The 14,338-nt window shown below is 33.9% G+C and overlaps 1 protein-coding gene across 2 annotated transcripts in view; it reads right to left on the reverse strand.

Annotated features, from left to right (window-relative positions):
* Nucleotides 1–95: 95 nt before the first annotated feature.
* The window catches only part of LOC137403574 (transportin-3-like), a 37,429-nt gene continuing 23,186 nt past the window's right edge, over nt 96–14,338 (reverse strand). For both annotated transcript variants that reach the window (XM_068089536.1, XM_068089535.1), the window contains 5 exons: nt 9,407–9,535; nt 8,618–8,769; nt 5,513–5,629; nt 996–1,156; nt 96–644 (listed from right to left, as the gene is read on the reverse strand). In XM_068089536.1, coding sequence (XP_067945637.1) covers nt 584–644; nt 996–1,156; nt 5,513–5,629; nt 8,618–8,769; nt 9,407–9,535 — 620 coding nt within the window. In that variant the 3' untranslated portion in view covers nt 96–583. The remainder of the gene's footprint in view (nt 645–995; nt 1,157–5,512; nt 5,630–8,617; nt 8,770–9,406; nt 9,536–14,338) is intronic.

Below are 14,338 nucleotides of genomic sequence, written 5' to 3' on the forward strand. Positions count from 1 at the left end.
GCTTGAAGACAAAACTTGTTGACTCAGGCAAAGAACTGCATTACACATACACATGATAAACAATTACTTTAAATAACACTGGAGTAATAGGTGGGTGCTGTATTCGGGCAGATATATTAGTTAGCAAATCTTACAGTGAAGCAAGTTAGCTTCAACTCCAAAATACATTATATTTACATCAGCAAGCACTTGTATCACGAGTTACATTTGTGCTAACAGACAATCCTAAACATAATGGCTATATAAATCAGGAGTGAACTTAGATGGAAACGCAAAACTTATTGCTTTTTAACATTTCTTTCAACATCATTCTTGAAATGATAGAATGAGAAAGTAGATACAAGTTACATAGCTTCAATACATGCGCCCAATCAGTTTCATCTATGTACACGTGTGAATACGATATAAAATATATAAAAATGTAATTGACTCAAAGAGTTGGTGCAGCTGGTTGGCCGATATATGGAAGTGAACTCTAAAATATACCCAGTATATGACCACAGCTCTTCCATGAAAACACAACTCTCCAATGATAGTATAACCCTTCAATGAAAGCACAACTCCTCAATGATAGCGCGACTCCTCAACGATAAAGAACTAGCAAATCCTTCAGGAGAGGCGTCACTTCACTTGAATCTGTAGAACTGAAATGACAATGTGCAAGATGATGTATGACATGCATAGAATGGATTTGTTAGATTAGTACTAAAAAATTTAGAACTACCTGATTGGATCATTGTCAGCCAGCCAAGAATATATTTACCTAGCATGGGAAACTAAAAGGTTACAAAACCAATTAAATTAAAGCGATACGAGCAATACGGATGGTGTCAATCATGTTACTATCAAGTTGGTGTTGTCTCAATTATGATACTAATTCCAGAGCTTGAATTCAAACAAGAGCTCCCTCCTGCATTCACCTTTAGTAACATGTCGCAAAGTTGTGAAATTATGACACATGGGATTCCCAATATTAAAAACTTAATATTAATTACCTGCATAAACCTAAGTGGAAGTCTTTGAGTTGCTGGGGAGTGGCCGTGACCACCCCACCTGTACTCTCTCTCGGAAGTTTCTGCAGGCTGTCTTGGAGCCAAGTAGAAACTGATGAACGATCAAAGGCTAGGAGTGCAGTAAACACATCTGCAACATCCACCTGTAAATCGGTAAGACCAATTATTCATTGATTTGATACGAGATAACTCTACCATCTTCAAGCTGTCTGTTAATTAATCATCTAGTTGTTTCTCTTGGATCTGTTACTAACACTTTGGTATAACGCACAGTTGAAAGACTGCAACTAATTATTTCTAGTTTTGGGTACAAATTTTTGTTACAACACATATAGTGATTTTATAGAGCGATTTTATAGAGCGATTTTGTAGAGCGATTTTATAGAGCGATTTTATAGAGCGATTTTATAGAGCGATTTTATAGAGCGATTTTATATAGCGATTTTATAGAGCGATTTTGTAGAGCGATTTTATATAGCGATTTTATAGAGCGATTTTATAGAGTGATTTTATAGAGCGATTTTATAGAGTGATTTTATATAGCTCTAGCAGATTTTTACGATTCAGCCATGATTACCTGGTGTATTTTTTACAAAGTCCCATACACATTAACATTTTTTATCTTTTAATGTATACACACAGCAGAGAATTCAAATTATGCTCATGTGATAAACCTTAGAATTAGAGCTAAGCGTAGTCGATGAAACAATTGGTGTCGATACAGTAAAAACGGCTCTGTGTATAAACTGTAGTGTTGAAAAGCAATTAAAATGACGTGAATATTTGTTTTGCCTATAATAACTAGTATATAACTGCTATACACTTCTCACAAATGGTTTTAGGTTATCGACTACCACCATAACATGATTTTTATCATACATGTACAGTAGACGCTCCTACGACGTAAACAATCCGATCCAGAAATGTTTACGTTATAGGGATTTTACGTTATACGATCAGTAAAATACATGTGAATTGCCTAATCCGTTACTAGATCCTCCCTAAACCCACCCCTTTGTACCTCCAAAAAGAACAGACGAGAATTAACTTTTTAATTCAATGACAGCACTGTAACTCTAGCATTATGGGTTTATATCAATAACTTTTCTCCTTTTTCATATTACTTTCTCTCGGTTCATGGTTGTGATAAGCTTACAGTGAGCTATGGAGAAGGCATACCTTCACTGTCAGTTTACCTTAAATATTTCTTTTATTCTGGACAGCGCAGTCTATTTTGCAAAAGGAAAACAATAAAAATGTTTAATACGTCTCAAATAAAGTAAAACAGAAATATAACTATACTACAATAAGAGCTATTTCTCTATTTGTTAGTCTGTCTATCCGTCGAAAAGGTTCAGTGTTATGATAAACAATAGCTTTTGACGACGGTCCAACTCGTGACATTCTGATTGGTAGACCGAGACTCTAACTCCTACACCGAATAGGTAATTGCGCAGGTACTCATTACCTGTGCTTTATCGACACATCTGACGATTTCTCACGGCTAACTAGACTGTCATAGTACTAGTATGTATAATAGAAATAACTCATTATGTCGTTTTCTCTCTCAGGTGCAACAAGAAAAAAAGCGATATTTTTAAGGCTAACCATGAGTTGTGCGTTATTCAAATCGAATTTGAGAACTCGTGCTGGCTTAACCCTGTAGGTTATATAGAATTTTTCAGTTAGTACGAAGTAAAAAATTTACATAAATTCTTTATGTTATATGGAATTTATGTTATAGGTGGTATACATTATGGGAAGGTCCACTACTCAGATCAGTGCGATCACTTGTGTACAATTATGATGGGAGACCATCTTTGAACTAGATTGGCATATCCTTCTCCAAATTCGTAGATATAAAATATGTTGTTAACAGGGTAGAATATGCCCTTACAAAAAGACAACTTGTTATGAGACTCGGAGCCATTAATAGCCCAGAACATTGGAGCTCCGTGGGTTGCACAATACCTCCACACTGTACCACAGTTGTGTGGATTATGAGTAACCTATATTATTAATTTTTTAAACAAATTTTGACAAACCAAACTCATTAGCAATTGTATACCCTATGCACGATATGTTTAGTATCGATTACCTTACTCATATATTTTATCAGTTATTTATGTTTTTTTTCTAAAATTTACATAAACTTGAATATTTGCTAACAAGTTTTATCCATTACATATATTTGGCGGTTGCTAACAGAAAGAAGTGTTAATTGCTAGTTATTTACTACTCGTTAATAAGTAATTTTTTGCTAATTTTCCTCTACCGCTAAATATAATAGTTACTGCGAACTTCTATACAACATTTTAACACAATACAGCCAAAATCTATACCAAATTTAATCTTTCATGCGCAAACAATGCACATTAAAAAGACTACATCTTCTTAGTTAGAAATGCTATTGATTTTAATTTAAAAACAAATTGTTATTTAATAGAATTAGATATTTCCCCGACTATATTGCGCTCTCTTAGAAATATGCTTTCGAGGATAAGAAAAAGGACAGAATAAAATAGTTAAATGATGCAGGATGAGAGACAAAGTGTTGGATCACAAGGGCCCTACTTACTGAAAAAAGAATACTACATGCTAATGAGGATGCAAGCATTCTCTTTGTATTGATTGCTCCTTTCTAAACTTATATTTATATCTTCCTCGTATAAGACATGATATTTAACTGCTAATTATAACAATAAGGATTTGTAGGTTTTTTGGGAGCATTAAATGAAAGGGAAGTATTCCTGAGACTAATTATTAAATTAGTTTGTAAAGATTTGTTATGTATAATATGACAGACGAAATAAACGTGAAGTTTGTGAAGGGGTTGTAACTTCGCAACAAATTGTTAAACTACATGGAGATAAGTGCGAAGTGAATTAATAGAAAATTAAAAAAAGGGGTAGAGAATATCCTGTACTTTTGGTTCACGAATAGTTTTCATAGGCTTTTCAATAATTTGATTAATATTTGTAAACAACTGCCAAGTTTCCATTTCCTTCCTAGCCAACGTTACATTTAAAGCAGACAACTCCAAATAAGCAATGAAAAACCAATCTTAATCTTCAAGACAGATCCAAGTATAGGCTGAGTAGCACACCTCGACTACATACTGACTGTATACAGTAATAGGTTAAGTGTGTTTCATACAACCAGTCCAATGGTCACAAAACAGATGTCTCTAATAACTTACTTGCGTTTAAAACATGTTTTAGTAAACAACAACAAATGTCAAATGACTACAAATAATTGGCAGAAGCTAACTAGAATACTCACACCATTATTAATATTAAGCAGCGTATTGTACAATAAATTATATGCACAAACCAGCCATGCATGCATAGATTATTGCAATCAAATCTATTTTTTCGTGCTCATAATTGTGTCAATGAAAGTTTCTATTCGCAGATTTCAGGAAAAGCGTTGGTCAACTTTAACAGCCCATATAGTTACTTAGTTACATATAGTCACGTATAAAACATGCACATGTAAAGCTGTTTCTCAAGTGGTTTACAAACCTCCCTTCGACACGCTTATAAAACCGTATTGAAAGTACATACATCACTGTAATTGATCATTTTTTAAAATTGTTTCGCAATTTTTCGTTAGCCCGCTCTCAAAATATTTACCAATCATGTCATCTATGTATGTTTAAATGTAATCTGATAGGGCTCAAAGCAGTTCTTGAGCACTTGAAATGCTCAAAGAATTTCACTAAAATGCTTTGAGATTGGTAAATGACAATAGAGCTATCAGACCTTAGGGATTTTGGCTACAAACTACATTGAGTGATTAAACAGAAAGAGAATTATCGATGAGCGTTTAATCAAGCAATAGCGGATCATATTATGCAAAAAAAGACATTTTTACTGATGGAAATCTTCTATTTCTATTTTCTGCATTGTTGCTATAGCAGATGTCTATGCTACATGAGAGGTATGCTCTGCATTGTTGCTATAGCAGATGTCTATGCTAAATGCGAGGTATGCTCTGCATTGGTGTGTGTCGACCTCAGATTTGGTATTGCCATGAGAAAACATTAATGTAAAAAGCCAAAGGTCACTTGACAATAAAAAGCTAATTGTCAGTCACGCAGTACGTAGTCCTCACTTATTCATTTACCTGTTGCACTTGTCCAATTAATGATAATATTATTCTGTAAAATGCATTTGCAAAAATTCTGAAAAAGCTGTTATTTCTCATTAAATCATTACATAAGAGGTATACTAAATACAAAAAGATAGATGCCGAGTTTTATGAACAAAAAATATTTTGTATCAATCGGTGAAGATATGATACCAACTTAACAAGAGACCATCTTTATGAAAAAAACAAGATTCTTTTTGATGAACATCAAGATTTTTTGCTTGCATAACTTGGACTCGACCTTGACTATCCCTAGTTTTAAACTTGCAGACAGAGAGAAGAGAGAAAGATGGAGAAAAGGGCACAGAGGAAAAGAGGAAGGGGCAGAGAGAGAGAGAACGACTCACCATCATCATAGCAGGGAGTGCGGAGACACAGCACTGCAGTAGTGTATCAACCAACTCGGCGCCATCAGCCTTAAGCAGTTCTATGACTTGATTTTGCTTGACAAGAGCCTCTTCACTCTATGAAACAACAGGAGTTACAAGTGAAGACAACTACTAGCCAATGATAATGCAGGGTATCTATTAACTTTTATGGTGCTGAAAGCAGTCGCTGCTTGCAGAATATCAGTCAGTCCATACCATGTAAGCGCTGGTGAATAAAGACCTACATGACACGTCCAACTTTTAATTTTACATCTGACATATTGGAAATAGCTGCAACCCAGTGATAAATGTTCAGGATAATCTAAAAGCATAGTTTAGAAACGATATCAGCAATTAGAGCATTATTTTGATAGTATTTAGTAGAGCAAAAATGAAAAGCTGTTTATCATAAAAAGTTTTATAATCTTTAAAGCAACCCAAGGAGCCAATCAAAAGAGTTATAATCTTTAAAGCAACCCAAGGAGCCAATCAAAAGAGCTATAATCTTTAAAGCAACCCAAGGAGCCAATCAAAAGAGTTTTATAATCTTTAAAGCAACCCAAGGAGCCAATCAAAAGAGTTTTATAATCTTTAAAGCAACCCAAGGAGCCAATCAAAAGAGTTGTATAATCTTTAAAGCAACCCAAGGAGCCAATCAAAAAGGTTTTATAATCTTTAACGCAGCCTAAGGAGCCAATCATAACTTTTACATGTACCATATTTGAGACGTTTATTCTCTTAGAATAAAATAACATTCTTACGCCAACTTACTAACTTATATACGCATATATATAAACTAGTACATTGGCGTTAATAAATTTACAGAAATTTTCTCTGTATGATGTTCAAAATGTTTCTTACCTCTATGAAAGTAATTTTACCTGAACCATATTGATGAATGAACTTGGCGGTGTTAAACAAAGGTTCATTTTCCAATTGATTAAAATCTGGTAAAAATATTATCTAGCCTAAGAATGTTATTTTATATAAAGAGAATAAATGTCTCAAATATTGTACATGTAAAAGTTATGATTGGCTCCTTGGGCTGCGTTAATGATTATAAAACTTTTTTGATTGGCTCCTTGGGTTGCTTTAAAGATTATAAAACTCTTTTGATTGGCTCCTTGGGTTGCTTTAAAGATTATAAAACTCTTTTGATTGGCTCCTTGGGTTGCTTTAAAGATTATAAAACTCTTTTGATTGGCTCCTTGGGTTGCTTTAAAGATTATAAAACTCTTTTGATTGGCTCCTTGGGTTGCTTTATAGATTATAAATATATATACATGTATATGATATATACAAAAATCTATATATTATATAGATTTTTCTCAACAGTGGAGTATGTTTTTCAAACTTATGATGATGTGCTTCCTAGTTGACTTCAATGATGGCATACCAGACTCCCATAACTTTAATAAATATATTAGGATGCATAATAAATATGTTAGGATGCTGCAATACATTCAAAGAAATTGGAAGCAGCGATTTATTGGCTATTCAATTAGATAAGTGTTTTTATCGAACCAGCAACACCAAAATTCCATGTCAGTGTAATGAAGTGTTTGATCAAGTGGAAAAAATACTAAAGAAGGCATTAATTTAATTAATTCAAAACTCAAACACTTCGAGGACTTCCAGAGGAATGTCACCTATCTTTGTTTTTCTATAGAATGCAAACCCTACAGGAGACCACACTGACAAGAGAGGAGTATACTTGTTTGTTTACCGAAGTAAATGCGAACAGAACTAAAAGGTATGTACAAGTGCTGGATAGACCAGTTAAAGAATAGAGAAAGCATAATATTATTATGCTTTATTAGTTATCTTGAGGTGTTGACTGATGTTCTAAAAAAAGAATCAAGGAGATTGACCCACTAGAAGCTGAGATATAGCCAGCCAAACACAGGTCTACCTAATAATGAATCAGAGGAAAACCCTTCGAAAATCCCGAAAACTGTGACGTATAAAATCGGCTTAATGTTCATGTGCCGGAGTTGTGCACCCTTACCGCCGTTACGTATAATGATTGTTTTGGCTACGAGATGTGAAACGCTTCTCGAGATAGTAAATAATTTACAGACTAGCTCTGGTTTCTCAGGAAAATCAAGCAAACCTTGTGTGGTAAAGGCATTTGCCCACAACCCCTCGCTGTGATTTTTCAAAACAGAAGAGCAGATTTTGACTATTGTGCTTCAAATTTTAACTCGATCTCCACGGATATGCTCCGAAGATCCTCTGTTCAACGAACGGCGCGTGTATAGTCTATATGCGACATCCGCGATTGCATTTCGTTTAGAATGAAGAAATGAAATGAGAATGTGAATTTTTGTTCATTCATCATTTTTCTATTGTGTATCTACTGCAGCATTTAGTTGATTTTCATGATTATCGTCACTATTAACAGACTGTAAGTTCACTACAGCCATAATCTTAAAAAGAATAACTTGACCGTGCTGCTCTTGCTGTAAGAAAAGAAAACGATAACTTTTGATTTGATTTTTCTATTGATCTATTATCTTATCTATGATTATTTTTTATGATTAATATAATAATCATAATGCATATTATACAAAATAATAATATAACTGCGTATAGAATAAATGATGTAACTATTATAATTTGTCGAAAGTGATAGCAGAATGTTGCGAAATAATAGATGCGTGTAATTATTTTATTCTAAAACTAATCTACACGTCAGAGGGACTGGTTCGGAATTCTCAGAGCAATGATTGTTAGGCCCAATTTGATTGTTCTATACTTCCAGGGATTAAACCAATTAAAACGCTGTGATTGTTATAGGAGAGCGCATTAGTTGGCTTAATTGACCAATGGCACACGAGTCGATTTCATACGTCATATATTGATGACTACCAAAACACTTATGTTTTTTGGTAGACCTGTGTTTGGCTGGCTATATCTCAGCTTCTGGTTGGTCAATCTCCTTGATTCTTTTTTTAGAACATCAGTCAACACCTCAAGATAAATAATAAAGCATAAAAATATTATGCTTTCTCTATTCTTTAAGAACTAGTATTACGCAGTGCCAGGAGAAACAGAGTTTGACAGGTGTCAAGAAGTACTTACACTGCATATCTCAGAAGCATGTGGTATCTGGAAGAGCTCAACAAAGAATCTCATAACACTGGCATTTGCCTCTCTGTGTTGAAGGGTGGCTGCGGCAATCGCGCATTTAAACATAGGAACATTGATAGATAGATTGAGGAAGGAGACTCTGTCTACAAGATACAATTAACCGGGTTACAGGCTAGGAGGAGATCATGAGTTACACTCAATACCTGTTTAGATGTTATAACCTCCATCTCTGTGATCACATGATCAAACTGGAATTGATTTCCATACGGAATTAGTGATAAACAATTACTTCCTTTCTGTTAAATACATATCATGTTTTGCCAAAAGTTAAAATGTCTAATCCATTGACAACGTATATGGTTAGTCTGAAAAAAGATTTCAACGAACAACTATCAGGATGCGTTACAGTGAGTTCCTTTTTACACTATTAAACAAAATGACCTGCAGTTACTTCAAAACAAAACTGGAACCATCTACACAATGCGACACTAGAATGAAGTGCACTCAGTTTTCTCGCAGTTTTTTTGTGCTAAAAACTTCTCACGTGCTCTTTAGCAACAGAATTATAATGGCTAGGAGAATGGAATTGTGGATAACATTCAAGGTAGATAAAGAGCATTTACATTTCTCCAAGAACATACTGATAACGAAATGAAACATACTGATAACACGAGAAAACAACAAATATTAGTATGGTAAGCTAGCATGCTATGGTTGGGGCGGTTCATCCCACCACCCCAGTCAGAGAAAACCCTAGGTAAGAGAGCATGCTATGCCCACCTTTTTGCAAGAACCTGAGACAGAGTCTAAAGAAGTCATCAACGGTGTCAGAGTGATGTACAAGTCCATCAGGTTTGGACAGGAGCTGGAAGGTTGGCATGGCCAATGCTTGCGTCATATCTAGGAGTCCTACGAATAGACACGGAGTACTGAATAGCATGCTAATCATGGCCATGCTAATCACGGCCATGCTAATCATCCGGCTGCTATATACATGTATATATTGTACATGCATATATATACCTAATTCAAAGAACACAATATACCCAATGTAATGAGTACGAGTAAAAAATGTTAATTAAAACTTTATAGGCACGCAGTTGAACCATTTGCATTAACCTATGTATATATATATATACACTATATGTAAACATAAAAAAATAAATATATATTATACATATTATTATATAACATTATGCTCTCTTGCTTTGAATTGGTTGAGCGCTCTGTGAGAGATGTGACGCTATTAGCCTTAGTGCAAAGCTCATAACTTTTGTGATTTGAACACTTTTGTGATTTGAACACTATTGTGATGCACATTGACTTTCTTAAAGTCGGTGAGACAACCTAGTTGTTTCATGGCAGAAAGTCAACTCTCATTGGCAATGGGAGTTATCTCCCTTGCCAGCTCTGAGCTACGGCTTCAAAATTTGAAACAGTACTATCTGTAGCATGAGTCTATATACATACACATAAAAATATATGAATATATAAGAAAATACTAGCTGTACTACCCGACGTTGCCCGGGTAATAAAAAAGTCTTTGAACAGAAAATTGATTTGTATTTAATATATAACAAAATTTGCCGTTCTAACTTTCAAACTACATTTCATGAGAAAGCGTTTTGTGTAATTGAAACAAATTGAGAAAGAAAATAAAAACAACTGTATAAAGGTTTTCAAACTTTGTCAAACAACTGTAACTTTCAAACTGCGTATCATGAAGAAAATGTTTAGCGCAGGTCAAATAAATTAAAAAAAATAAAACACCTATAAAAGGGTTTAAATGTAAATGAGAAATAATTAGCAAGTAATAGTAAAATTTAGTCCGTTTTGCTACGATTACAATAAAAGATGATTCGAAAATGGTATAATTAAGGAGAAAGCAAAATCCTGAATATGTTGAATTAATAATAACCAATTCTTGCATAGAAGTGTGTGTATAAAACAGGTTATCGTTCCACCAGAAGTTATCCATCAATACTTTGAATACGATGATACTGGTGCCTCCATATAGCGGTACAAACATAAAAATGAGATACCGGACTGTCTTTGTCTGACCGACCGGAGCGAGAATGTTGAGACACTTCCTACGGAGATAATATAAATGTCTGCGTGAAAAGAATTGGCCTTGACCCCGAATACAGCAATTGAACCTCACGAAAAACCAAAAATAGATGTTCAACAAAACATGAAAAAGCATCGTGTTTGCTAGAGTTAAGAATTCATAGTTTCAAATAATATGTCATTTAGCGTGTGCATACACTATACGGCATATAGTGTCTTTGATCAATATGCCTCGTATAGCCAAGTGGTAGAGCGCATGGATTTAAAACTTGCGTTGCAATCTCTGAGAGTTAAAATCCATCAGAATTCAGAATTTTAAATTCCAAGTTTTTCATAGCGATAGCTGGACAAACACAGACACATACACACAGACAAACCTTGAGAAAGGTATGTATCTATATGTACAGGCAAATATATATCAAGTACATATATTTATTATTGCTAGAAAAGCTAGTTTCATAAAGATTAAGTACTCAATACGCTATGTGAATTATGGTACAATGTATAATATAAAGCATACTTGGCTGTTAGTTAATCACTACAGATATGTTTCAAGCAGACATAGAACTGCTTGAAACATATCTGTAGCGATTAACTAACAACCAAGTACTCTTTATATTATCCCACGACCAAACAAGAGTGAAACGATTGATTGGGAGAATTATGATAAATGCACATGTGCACACAACTCCCGAAAAACTATCCGTTAACGGCCGTCACCAAACCCTTGCAACGAAATCCTATCAACAAATTTAACTATTTTTCAGTAAAGTCGTTTAAGAATAATAATGATACAAAACGCATATAAACCTATTTAAATATGTTACCAAGCCTTTGAAAGGTTGACGCAAATTTCTAAAACTAACCCATCTGATCGGATTATACATAAATAGACAGATTTATTAGGACGAAAATCGTCACAAAATGCTTGAAAAGCTTCGTTTAATAAAAGTTAAGACCGGAAATTGAAACGCCGAGCGACAGAGAATAGAACGATAAAGTCTTGCCACAAATCGCCACAAAACGCTTGAACAGCTTGGTTTATTAATAGTTTCGACCGACCTACGAAACGCCAATAAAGCCGTGCGACAGATAGTAGAACTGTTTACTGTGTACTGTTTGTCTACTGTTTGAGGTGTAGACCGATTTACAGGTACGAAAATGTGGTACACAGTTTATCAGCCTACGTTTTTGTCCAATTACCGAAGGTTTTTCAAATTATCTAGAACATCAGCCAGATTTCTTTACATCTTATCTACAAGGTAGGGCGTTACTACAACGCCCTTTTATGACAAGAATATTTCTTTATTTCACTCCAGTTTGCATAAAACTTCCAGACGCGTAAATGCCAACGCTTGCTCTCTGTTACATATCGCTGTCAAAACCATTCTACATTCATCACAACACAACCAACTTTCAAACTGTATATTACACATCAGTTTGCCGTTTAACTTTTAAAATTGCATTTCAGAGATATAATAAACATATTTCTTTATTGTTGGCTTTGTTGTTGTTAGTTAAATTACGTACAGTAGGTTAGGTCTACAGCTTGAATTAATATTTATTTTATTATTGTAAAACATAAGTTTGATATAGTTAAATATTTATTTTATTAATATTTATTTCTGTTACATATCGTTGTCAAAACTGTTCTGCATTCAACACAACCAACTTTCAAACTGCATATTACAATATATTTTACTAGTAATATTGCATTTCAGAGCTATAATAAACATATTTCATTATTGCTGTTGTTAGTTAAATCACGTACAGTACTTTAGGTCTACAGCTTGAATTAATATTTATTTTAACCAACAAACAACTTTCAAATTGTATATTACACGGCAGCTTGCCATTTACTTTTAATATTGCATTTCAATATAATAAGAGATATAATAAACATATATCATTATTGCTGTTGTTATTTAAATTACGTACAGTAGTTTAGGTCTACAGCTTGAATTAATATTTATTTATTATTGTAAAACATAAGTTTGAGATAGTTAATTATTTATTTTATTAATATTTATTTCTGTTACATTTCTGTTGCGCCTTTTTAGAGTCGTGCTCCCTCAAATTTATTTTATATCATCTCAAACAAGTCTCATTTACATTATACTCTGTCAATTCCTGCTGATAACTAGGTACTTTTTCGACAACCAACAGTACCCTTTCTTTTTTCCATTATTACTTTGGTCGTGGGCTGTATGACAGTGGAATTTCTAGTACATTATATTTGTTAATAAATATATATATTACTAGCATAATCTTATGCAAGTACAGCATGACGAATGACAAAAATCAGTAAATGTTTCAAGTTTATTATTGTTATTATTATGATTATTATTTATTAGAAACTTTAACTCTTTAAAGCCGGAACTAACTTTATAAAAAAATTTGAAAAGCCCACATGGAAAGTATTAAAAGTTCATAACTTGAGAAGTAATTGGTATTTCTTTAAACTGAAAATTGCATCGTATTTAACATAAAATCTTCTTTCTAATAATATATAAAATAGCTAGCTTTACTAAACTTTCAATTCCATAATGATAGGAACAAATGGTTTAGAGAAATCACTTTTAAATCGCCTCTAAAACGCATTGGCGAGAGATTATTGGCTATAAGAACAAAAAAAAATAATGTTACGAACGCTTTGTGACTTCTCATGTTAGCCATGTACATCATGGAGAGCACTGAAACCTTGTGATCATAGTGGCATTTTTGCCATTTTGCTCTACAGAGGACATGTTGCCATTAAACACCACGAGAAGTAATAAGTAAGATTGTAGAAGTTGTCTGATCAATGTTCTTTTGTATTCTTTGAAGCTTAGAGTGGGGAGGTTCTTGATAAGTTTGTACAAAATAAAAGTGTTGACTTGGGTTACTTCTAAGCTATTTAAAGGTTGACTTGCAACAAAACTCACATTACAGTTATTTGGTATCAAAAGATTCACTATGTCTTACTCAGCTGTGCTGTAGGGGCCAAATGTGTTGAAGGAGTACATATCATTGTCTGATAATCATGACAGGGCTGTTGGTCACCTGTGATAATCGAAAAATGCTGCAAAAATTATTTGCGAAGTATTGGGTCACATGATCAGATTACGACTTGACGATTAGATAATGCCGAAACAAAACTGTAAAGTAGCGAGCATCTATATTTGATACGGGGTCTTCGGTGAAACCCGAAGTGTTTGTCATAAACTAGTGCTACGATAAGTTTATATTGAGCTTTTTATTGGCCTTTCAATTCACGTGAGAACATCACGTGACAAGACGATAACCAAACTGTAATGACTACGTCAGAGAATTAAACAGATTCCAATCTACGGCAGCGTTTCATTTTTGAGCTTTTAAGAGCTTGTAATCACTTTTCCACATATTTTGCACCTACAACACAACAGAGTAAGACACCCTGAATCTTTGATACCAAATAATTGTAATGTGAATTTTGTTGCAAGTCAACCTCTAAAAAAAGGAAATTGGTTTCTCAAACTAATACTTACTGAGAAACTTCAAAAACCAAAAGCCCCTGAAAAATGATTGTTGGGTAACTTACCAGTGAGATCGACCAAAAACTTTGCTATAATGCTTAATGCTATAATTTTGTTGCATAATAATACTTTTTACCACGAGAATTCTGGT

This window comes from Watersipora subatra, chromosome 9, assembly GCF_963576615.1.
Source record: "Watersipora subatra chromosome 9, tzWatSuba1.1, whole genome shotgun sequence".
NCBI lineage: Eukaryota > Metazoa > Bryozoa > Gymnolaemata > Cheilostomatida > Watersiporidae > Watersipora > Watersipora subatra.